The 11273-nt window shown below is 37.5% G+C and overlaps 1 protein-coding gene across 6 annotated transcripts in view; it reads right to left on the bottom strand.

Annotated features, from left to right (window-relative positions):
• Window positions 1-375: 375 nt before the first annotated feature.
• KIF3A (kinesin family member 3A) overlaps window positions 376-11273 on the bottom strand; it is a 48148-nt gene continuing 37250 nt past the window's right edge. For 3 of the 6 annotated variants that reach the window (XM_017532446.2, XM_017532447.2, XM_017532448.2), the window contains 4 exons: window positions 10571-10624; window positions 10150-10218; window positions 9126-9250; window positions 5483-6527 (listed from right to left, as the gene is read on the bottom strand). In XM_017532446.2, the coding sequence (XP_017387935.1) occupies window positions 6479-6527; window positions 9126-9250; window positions 10150-10218; window positions 10571-10624 (297 nt within the window). In that variant the 3' untranslated portion in view covers window positions 5483-6478. Of the gene's footprint in view, window positions 596-5300; window positions 5339-5482; window positions 6528-7704; window positions 8494-9125; window positions 9251-10149; window positions 10219-10570; window positions 10625-11273 lie in introns of those variants that run through there. The other 3 variants (XM_017532444.2, XM_037739922.1, XM_037739921.1) reach the window with 3 other exon arrangements.

Below are 11273 nucleotides of genomic sequence, written 5' to 3'. Positions count from 1 at the left end.
ATTTTCCCACACATTTGTTCAACTTCCGAAAAAGGACTGAATACCTGATTTGCTTTGCAAATGAAACAGCTTAAGAAGGAGAAATTGAGATAACAATAAATGTGTTTGGAAGGCTCCTCCAGCTCATTTTAAGTTTAGGCTGTGGCTTCGGAACTGTGTTAACTCCTCCAATAAACCACAGGCTTACGGTGGTCTTAAGTTATTTGTACTCTAACTTGTTTTAAAAATGGATTCAAGGTGATTTATTGGAAAAGATTACGATAGAAAATAACATTATTAGACAAAGAAGAAAGGGAGTAAGAAATTATGATCCAGAGAAAAATAAGACTACAAGCAGGTCATCAGACGTTATAATCCTATCAGTGAAAGCACAATGGAAAATGCATTACTTTACCTCACTCTTATTATACATGCAAGGAGAAAATATTCTGATATAATAATTTGGTATTTAGCTTTAAAAGAAATTTCTCGAGTCTTCAACGAGACGATAGGATGGACAACGTCTTCAGCAGCATCCTGACAACACAGGAAGTAACAGGTTTTGTAAGGGCTCAGTGGTATTGCTTGATGGAACTGGGTACCATAGCTTCCAGAACTCAATTGGAGAAGCGGGACAAAGGGGGGCAAAGACAGTGCCATTTATTGTCTTGCACATGCCAGGGCAGACCTTTAATTTTGTCTTCATGTTCTACACACAGGTAAGAGTTTTATGTAAGCTGGAATTGGGGGAGAACAACAACCCTGGAATGGCCAGAGGAGTTTCCACTCCTACAAAGAAGACATTTTGAAAACATTGCTTGGTGCCAGGTACAGTGGCTCACGCCTATAATCCCAGTGCTTTAGGAGGCCAAGGCAGGCAGATCATGAGGTCAGGAGTTCAAGACCAACCTGGCCAATACGGTGAAACCCTGTCTCTACCAAAAATACAAAAATTAGCCAGGTGTGGTGATGCGTGCCTACAGTCCCAGCTACTTGGGAGGCTGAGACAGGAGAATCACTTGAACTTGGGAGGCGGAGGTTGAAGGAAGCTGAGATCACAACACTGCACACCAGCCTGGGTGATAGAGCAAGATTCTGTCTCAAAATAAAATAAAATAAAAAATTAGCCAGGTGTGGGGGCATGCACCTGTAGTCCCAGTTACTCAGGAGGCTGAGGCAGAAGGATTTCTTGAGCCCAGGAGTTCAAGTAATTGAACTTTGTGGAGCTATGAACACACCACACACTCAAGCCTGGGGAACAGAGCAAAACCCTGTCTTTAAAAAGAAAGTCATTTGAGACACAAAATTACAGCTAGATAGAAGGTCTAGTATTTTTATAGCACTGTAGAATGACTATAGTAAACGATATTTTCAAAAAGCTAGAAAATATTGAGTGTTCACAACATAGGAAATAATAAATGTCTGAGAAGATGTATATGTTGATTACCCTGATCTGATCGTTATATATTTCATGCATCAAAATACCACAATGTACCTCATAATACATCTTATTATGTGTCAATTAAAAAATAAAAATTTTAAAAGTCCTTTGAAACTTGTTGGCAAATCAAAATTTCCCATTTTCTAATTTGAATTTCTTAAGCCTGCCAATCACAGTGCCTGGTAATCAATGTTTGTCAAAAGAACATATGATTGACAATAACCCAGCTAATGGAATTGTCTTGGAGATACTTTAAGCTTCTGAAGAGAATCTAAATGAGATCACGGCACTGTTATCACCAAGCAACAGTACTTTTCATGGAATACATTCTACATGCATACTTAAGTTATGACCTGAGAATTGGTTTCTGTTCTCAAACACCTGATGAAAAGGATAACAAAACTGAGACAAAAATATTTTTGGTGAAAAATACATTTTATCAATGAGAAGCAGCGCATTTAAAAACGTTTCTCCAGCTGGGCGCAGTGGCTCACACCTGTAATCCCAGCACTTTGGGAGGACGAGGCAGGTGCATCACCTGAAGTCAGGAGTTCTAGACCAGCCTGAACAACATGGTGAAATCCCATCTCTACTAAAAATACAAAATTAGCTGGGTATGGTGGTGCATGCCTGTAATCCCAGCTACTCAGAAGGCTGAGGCAGGAAAATCGCTTGAATCCAGGAGGTGAAGGTTGCGGTGAGCTGAGATCATGCCACTGCACTCCACCCTGGACAACAAGAGCAAAATTCTGTCTCTAAATAAATAAATAAAATGAAAACGTTTCTCCATGGAATCAACCTCAACGTCCATCAATGAGACTGGATAAAGAAAATGTGGTACATATATACAATGGAATATTATGCAACCATAAAAAAGAATGAGATCATGTCTTTTGTAGGAACATGGATAGAGCTGGAGGCTAGTACCCTGGGCAAACTAATACAGGAATATGTAAGCTGGAATTGGGAGAGAGGAACTAAACTAAATATCCCATGTTGTCACTTATAATTGGGAGCTAAATGTTAAGAACTTATGAACATGAAGAAGGAAACAACTGATACTGGGATCTACTTGATGGGGGAAGGTGGGAAGAGGGAGACAGGCAGAAAAGATAACTATTGGGTACTGGACTTAATACTGGGTGATGAAATAATATGAACAACAAACCCATATGACATGTGTTTACCTATGTAACAAACCTTCACATGTACCCCCAAACCTGAAAGTTTAAATAAATAACATCTCTCCAAGATTTGCTTCATGATTTCTGCTGAAAAGATCCACAATATTAAGAGTTTCTGGGTGTGAAATTACACAGGCCTCTCTTAACCACACAAAATTGAGATGCCAAGCACAAAGAACCTGCTTGTTCATATCAGGGTGGAAGTAAACACAAACACAGTTGAGAAAAGCAGCAGACCACTACTACAGGCATTAGGTAAAAGATTTTTATTCTTATTTAACCATGCTGCATGTATACATACAATATCAATATATACAACTTGAACAAATACAATTTATACATAAAATACAATGAAAGCGTGGCTTTTGTAATTGATGCAACAAACTGTACAATTTGTAATTTTGGCCAGTATACAGTATTATAGTAATGCTACTGAAGTTATTCATTATTTAGTCAGACTACAGTATAAGTTCAAAGGCACTAGAAACATCTATTTTTTCTGCTAGTGTTTTTGAGAAGAATGAATAATTAAAAAGAAAACAAATGTATACATTAGGAGATTGGGCAGACACTGGCATACTTAAATGTAAACGCTACCCATTCCTTAATTCACAGCCCCGTAGGAAAGAGGAGGACTTTCCTTAAGAGTTAAGGGGAAGGATATTAAAAACAGACTAAAAAGAAACTGAAACAAAACAAAAAAACAACCTAAAAACCATAATCATAGTTTTAAAATATGTTACAGATGAAGTAGCACCACCCCCTCCCACAACATAACCTTAAATTTTTGCTGCAAAAAAAAAATTCCTTTCTCAAGAAAGGAAATGAAATGGCCTGTCAAATGGATTCTATTCATGAGGCAAACATGGAGATGCAACCCTCCCCTTGATTACTCATCTCATGCTTTATAAGAATCTAAACACAAATAGGAAATACTATGATAATTTTAACATCCTAACTGTTAGTATATGTAATTGTAAGGATTATTAAAGAAGATACTATAAACCAATGAAGCTACCAAGGCTCCTTTTAATAAATAAATATGACTCTTCAAATTAAAGGGAAAAGAGAATACTCATTCAATAACCAATTTACATATATGTGCCACTCATTTTAAATCTGCGTATTTATTTCAAATAATGAGCAAGTGTGTTCATCTATATCCTTTCACAAAATTAACACTGAAGTTACAAAATATTTCATTTGTGGACAAAGACACAGTAGATGTGAAGAAACCACAGAACTGCTATGACTGGAGCTAAATGAATAGCTCTAAAGTCAGTGTCCCATATTTTCATATGGATATTCAGGCCAGGCTTGAATATCAAATTTTGGTATTTCCGAGATGGATATTTAATGTCCATCTGGTATAATCAGTTTTAACATAATGCTTTTTTAAAAAAAAAAAAAACCTGCTATAGTAGGCCGGGTATTGTGGCTCAGGCCTATATTCACACCTGTAATCCCAGCACTTTGGGTGGCTGAGACAGGTGGATCACTTGAGCTCTACAAGTTCAAGACCAGCCTGGGTAACATGGCAAAACCTCGTCTCTACAAAAATATACAAAAATTAGCCAGGTGTGGTGGCATACAGCTGTAGTCCAAGCAACTCAGAAGGCTGAAGAGGCAGAGGCTGCAGTGAGCCGAGATCATCCCACTGCACTCCAGCCTGGGTAATAGAGTGAGACTCTGTCTCCAAACAAACAAACAAACACCCCTGCTATAGTAGCCTGCTTTAGGAACTCAACTGATTTTTTATAGATGGGCTTTTTATTTTGACTTTTTATAGATTTCTTTTTGTTATCATGGTAGGGTGGGATAAAAAAATACCTAACATACTGGCTTAAATTTCCATGTTTTAAAGCTTGATTTAAAAGTTACTCCTTTCCTGTTAGCTGAATTGTAAAAGGTTAGAAACGTGAACTTTTAAAAAGAAGCACTGTTTTTTTTTTCAACTGGTAAAATTAAGATTTCTTTATAGTAATTACTAACAGTTAAATGTGCATCATCAAAAACATTTCATAATTACCAAAATATTCTGATCACACAAGCTTTTACAAGACACATATTTACCTCAACTCTTCTTAGTACCTAAACAATGCCCCACAGAGTTAAGCAGTAAACTTCTAACTATCTTACGTATCACAAAGAAATGCTTTCAGTGAAATGCAACTCTAATCACCTAGAAAATGTTCACCACACACAGGACATTCAGTATTCCAATTATGGAATGGACTTTAAATTTATGGATACATTTTAATCACCACCTCACCAGTACTCCACCTTCAGTCACCCCTACTCTATACACAGCTTTGTAATTTAAACTAGGATTTAACAAAACTTATTAAAATAATATTTAATAAATACTAACTTATAAAGTCTCAAAATATTTTCAACCAATGTGTTTCAGGGCTAATTACATAATTTTGAAAACCACAAAACATATATTAAGTGGTTTAGGAGTAGCATAACTTTAATTTTTTGAGATGGAGTCTCACTCTGTTACCCAGGCTGGAGCACAGCGGCACCATGTGGGCTCACTGCAACCTCCGCCTCCCAGGTTCAAGCAGTTCTCCTGCCACAGCCTCCCAAGTAGCTAGGATCACAGGCTCGTGCCACCACACCCAGCTAATTATTGTATTTGTAGTAGAGACGGGGTTTCACCATGTTGGCCAGCCTGGTCTCAAGCTCCTGACCTCAAGTGATCCACCATGCCTGGCCAGGAGTAGCCTAACTTTAAGAAAAAATAAAAATAAAAATTTCATAAGCAGCTAACAACAGAAAAAAATAATTCTATCTATTACAACTTTACTATGAAATGAACATAACTTTTATTTGCAGAGGAATATGGTCTAACTGGATTACTCAGTAGAAGAAATTCAGAAAAGAATATCTTATTTTTAAAATACCAAAACAAAATAAAAAGTGTTTTAAAGGCTAAGTATTTAAAAGATATTTTTCTTGTTTAGCTGCATTTTCTGGAAAATGGAGATCCTTCACAACTGGGAGATATAAAGTAATTCCCACCAAAATTTAGAATTCAAAGGAAAGCATCCATAAGTTACACTTCAAAGTGAATTTTTAAAAGCATACATGCAGGCAAAGATAACTGACCAGTATTTAGCTTCTTAATTTTCTGCAACAGTAGATCCTTTATATTTAGGTACAATTCAATGTTTCAAGAGAATATGAAACCAGAACATAAGATGTATTTGATTTGAACTCAAACTGGCAAGAAAAAAGTTAGGAAAGATCCAGATGAAACATGTTCAACTTTTTAAAAGATATGTATACTCCTAAGGATTGTTGAATTATAAAATTTTCTACAGAATATTGATAAGATCAGTTATATCATACTTAAAATGCAACGAATGTCAGAAAATTAGAATGTGTTTAAACAGGCTGGGTGGGTTAGTGTTAGAACGGAGTCATTTCTTAGATGTGCAGTTCAAACATTCATATATAACAGCGCAACACAGGACAATCTGATCTGCTTCTATGTGCAAAAGAGGATACAGTTTCTATTTTGAAATTCTAGTTATCTAAATATACAGTAGCTCAGCTAACCAATTTACACACATATCTAAACTGTAGCTCTCTATAGTATGAACTGCTCCCCCAACTTCCCTGCATAGTACAATTGAAGAGTAGTAGTATGACAATTTGAACAATCACCAGTTGTACAATTTTAATATGTTACATTAATATATGTAGACTAAAAGTTATTAGGCAAATTACTATTTCCGGTCTTATTCATTGATCTACAGCTTCCATTAATTAAAATTACAAGAGAAGTCTTCAGTGTTTTAATTAAAGATTTTGTCCAGGCATGAGAATATCACTAATTTTTATTGTGACTTTAAGTCTGTAACATTTACTGCAGTAAAGAGTCAATTACAGTTTCAGGCTTTGCAGAACGCTTTCTGTTTGGAAAAGAAAAAAAGAAAGCATGAATGCTTTCCTAAAAGACTGAAATGCAAACACTTTACATTATATAGTAGAAAATGTGGGGTGGCCTGTATAGACTCTGGAAACAAGCCAATATTTGACATGTTTGACCACAGCAAGTGTTCAATTAATGCTCACCTTTTCAGGCTACAGGAAGCTGACTTAGAGTAAGTGCAAGAGGATGGTAGCCCATCTTATTATGTCACGAGTAGTGAGGGATACGACAGGTGATAACTTCCAAGACTGGACTAGGTCATGTGGCCAGGCCAAGTGAGCTGCATGCTTGCCAGATTTGAACCCCCTGATTACCTCTTCTGAGGTACTCAAAAGGTGCAAGTGGATTCAGAGGAAATCAGAAACAAATCATCTCAAGCAACACCTCACAGATGCTTATGTAGGGACTTAATGGAAATGCTATATTAATATATCATATTTATTGCAATTTTGCCCAGCCCATCTAACATGCGTTTCTAATGAAGAACATCACATTGAACATATAATGTAATATAACATCAATAAACCATTTAATGCATATATTTGTCCATATTTATGGCTATCATTTTCTTAGGATTTCCATGGTTACAGCAGGCCAATTCTAGTACACAGAGATGGTGAGTTTGGCTCATGTAATATTGAGCCATACTTTTTTTTAATGTTAAACTAAAAAAATGACATCTTAAAATGGGTGTTCTGAAAAATGTATTCAAATATCTTACTCATTTGCTTTAGGTCCACACAGTTTAAAAAAAAAAAAAAAGTAACTAAAATTAAGAGATCTCAAATAAATAATTCCAATTTCCAATTCCAATTTCCGGCTTCTCCTTAGAAAAGAGAAGATCCAGGCTGGGCACAGTGGCTCATACCTGTAATCCTAGCACTTTGGGAGGCTGAAGCGGGCAGATCACCTGAGGTCAGGGGTTCAAGACCAGCCTGGCCAACATGGCAAAACCCCACCTCTACTAAAAATACAAAAATCAGCCGGGTGTGTTGGCAGGTGCTAATCCCAGCTACTTGGGAGGCTGAGGCAAGAGAACTGCTTAATCCCAGGAGGTGAAGGTTGCAGTGAGCAGAGATCACACCACTGCACTCCACCCTGGGCAACAGAGCAAGACTCCATCTCAAAAAAAAAAAAAAAAGAAAAAGAGAGAGAGAGAGAGAGAAGAATCAGAAACAATAAGCCCTCTATTTCCATAGATAACTAGGAAGACAATAGCAGCCACTCACTTTAGACACAACTGCTCTACAGTTTGCCCTGGTCCCCACCACTGCCAATTTTTCTCCTACATTGAGGCCAAATGTCTCAACATTTGTCATCAGGCTTGCATTGTCATTTTACTAAAAGTGGAAAAGTAAACAATACATCTAAAGGGACTCGAGTTTCTTAGAGCTGATTTACTTCATTCATTAGTATAATATGCACGGCATGTTTTGGGATAGAAAAGTTTTTAACCCCTCACCTAATGCTAAAGAATGTAAAAATCTGTACATTTTTAATATGCAACTGACTGTCCAACTCTGAGTTCAACCATCCCAAATTTATAACTGTTAAGTCATGTCTATCAGATTATGTAGCATAAACATATCAAAACCATACAACTTAATCCCACATGTAACTTGAAAGTCCATGCACTCAAAGTATGGAAAAAAGGGGCTTATTATTTTCTGCATTTCAGGAGCCCCCGAGTCTTAAAATCAGCTTAAATAAACTGAACAGTCCTTGATGCAGGAAAGGGAGAGAAAAAAAAATAACCTCCAGCCCAGGACTCCCACATCCTGATTTCCCTGAGTTTATGTGATGATACATGCAGACTACCCAACAGTCAAAACCAGTACCCAAAGGAGAGGGGCAAATGTCCAGAGAAGTTTTTCTTAGTTGGTAACTGAGGAAATCAAGGTTCTTGGGGCACTGTGACAGAAAAACTAACCAGCTGAATACAATACCTTGGGAGACCAAACAGGCAAATTAATTAGCATTTCATAAGAAGAATTAGTCTAAGAATTAAGGAATTAAATTCATTATACATTTAAAAATAATAGAGTGAAATAAAAATAAATTCTATTATGCAGGAGCCTAAGAAGTTGGAAGACCTTAATTCTTTGGCCAGATTTTATTTACTCAAATTCTAATACACAGGGAATTTGATTTTTTTTTTTTTTTTTTTGAGACCAAGTCGTGCTTTGTTGACCAGGCTGGAGTGTAGAGGTGCAATCTCAGTTCTCTGCAACCTCTGATTCCCAGGTTCAAGCGATTCTCCTGCCTCAGCCTCCTGAGTAGCTGGGATTACAGGCATGCACCACCATGCCTGGCTAATTTTTGTATTTTTAGCAGAGACAGGGTTTCACCATGTTAGCCAGGCTGGTCTTAAACTCCTAACCTCATGATCCACCTGCCTTGGCCTCCCAAAATGTGGGGATTAAAGGCATGAGCCACTGTGCCCCATCAGGAATTTGATTTTTAATAAATCAGCCAAAATATGTATCATATTAATTAACTAAATTTTAATTTATTATATATGTATTTAATTAGAATACCTCAATGCCTTTATTTTATGAGATTCAAGGGCAGTCCTTACCTTCTCCCTGTCTTTGGCCTTGCTTTCCCCTTCGAAGTTCGTGGTCTTTCTAGTTTCATCAAAGACTGACGGAGACTCTCCTCAGTATAGGCAAGATACACATGAGAAAGGTCCACTTCAAAGGGCTAAGTAAAAGAAATAAACACAAAGCACTCTTATGGGAGAGTTAAACCAGATTTGAGGGAAGATTTAAAATACTGAGTAAACTCCCAGAAAAAAAACCACAGATGATAAAACCAAAGAAATGTCTAATGATATCATCTTCTAATCCCAGGATCTACTCACCAAAGGTTGCTGAGTAAGAAGCCCTGACACACTATAAATTTCCTTGGACATAAAAACTGTTGCTGGTTTTTTGTTTTTTGTTTTTTTTTTGAGACAGAGTCTTGCTCTGTCACTCAGGCTCAGGCTGGAGTGTAGTGGCATGATCTCGGCTCACTGCAACCTCTGCCTTCTGGGCTCAAGCAATTCTCCTGCCTCAGCCTCCTGAGTAGCTGGGATTACAGGCACGTGCCACCACACCCAGCTAACTGTTGTATTTTCAGTAGAGACGGAGTTTCACCATGTTGGCCAGGATGGTCTCAATCTCTTGACCTCGTGATCCACTCACCTAGGCCTCCCAAAGTGTTGGGATTACAGGCGTGGGCCACCATGCCCAGCCTGCTATTTTTTTTTTTAAAGCTGCTCCCTCTTCTTGTTGATCCAGGACTAGAACTAGCTTTGAAGAGGAAGAAAGACACATTCTAGTCTCTACCCATAACCATGACCCAGAGTGGTAGTGAAAAGAGGACTCCAGAGAGTGACTCCATGCTACTCTTACGGTTCGAATAAGCCTGACATCAAGACCGATGGTAAGCAGAATTGTCCTAACCATCACCCCATCCTAGAGCCTTTATTTCCAAAAGATAAGGCCATTTTTCAGGAAAGCTTATTAACAGATATCAGGTTCATAATACAATTTAATGACTCGCTTTCCCATAAAGAAACAACTATAGTTATGTGTTTTTTTAAAAAGTACTCTTACGTCTTTCTCCTTTTTATCAGGTACTGGGGTTTGCTTCCTCATGTTATTTCCTGTGTAGGCAACACATTTCTCAAAAAAAGAAAAGGAGGAAAGAGAGAAACGTCTTAATTAGTAATCAATACTGTGAGTTAGGCAAATAACTGAGATATCCTAATATTACACTAGTAAAACATCATTTGAATGTTGGGGCAGAAAGGTCACTCAGTCCCACATAGCCCCTGACCCTGATCATCTTCACCCAGACCATGATGTGTATGTTATAATTAATTATGTATAATTAAAAAAACATCTTATCTGCCCTACTGGATTCTCATCTGAGTCATCCACTGGACCACCTTCCTCCCCACTGTAGCCAGCACAATTTCTAGCCCATAGGAAGTACTCTTTAAGTATCACATGAAAGGATGAAGGTAATACTCACTAGCTGCCATTCTCCTATGTCTTCGTTCCAATGGACATAGTTTTCAATCATTTCCTTTTAAAAGAATGAAAACTTATTTTTAATGTTTACTAACATTTAAAATATTGAAGTCATAAAACTAAAATCTTAACATTAATAAAAGTTAAGTCTCAAAACATTATATACTGATATGATAACCTTTTTATAAATTCTAAAATATGTATTTCTTAGGAATGCATGTAGATACAATAAAACTGAAAATGAAAAAACAACAGAATGAGAAACTCGGGAATCAAGGTAATGGTCACCCTGGGTTGGAAGAGGCAAAGGAATGAAATAAGGAAAGGGAAACTGGTTAGAAGTAGGTTATTACTGGGCCAGGTGTGGTGGCTCATGCCTATAATCCCAACACTTTGGGAGGCTGAGGTGAGTGGATCACCTGAGGTCAGGAGTTTGAGACGAGCCTGACCAACATGGTGAAACCCCATCTCTTCTAAAAATACAAAATTAGCCAGGCCTGGTGGCACATGCCTGTAATCCCAGCTACTTGGGAGGCTGAGGCAGGAGAACTGCTTGAATCCAGGAGGCGGAGGTTGCAGTGAGCCAAGATCACACTATTGCATTCCAGCCTGGGCAACAGAGCAAGACTCCGTCTCAAAAAGAAAAAAATTTTTTTCTCCCAGAGCCTTCAGATGGAGACAAAAAAATTGAACTTGAAGCATAT

The sequence above is a fragment of the Cebus imitator genome, unplaced genomic scaffold (assembly GCF_001604975.1).
Source record: "Cebus imitator isolate Cc_AM_T3 unplaced genomic scaffold, Cebus_imitator-1.0 Scaffold76, whole genome shotgun sequence".
Classification (NCBI taxonomy): Eukaryota; Metazoa; Chordata; class Mammalia; order Primates; family Cebidae; genus Cebus; species Cebus imitator.
This window is presented reverse-complemented; position numbering and strand designations above follow the sequence as displayed.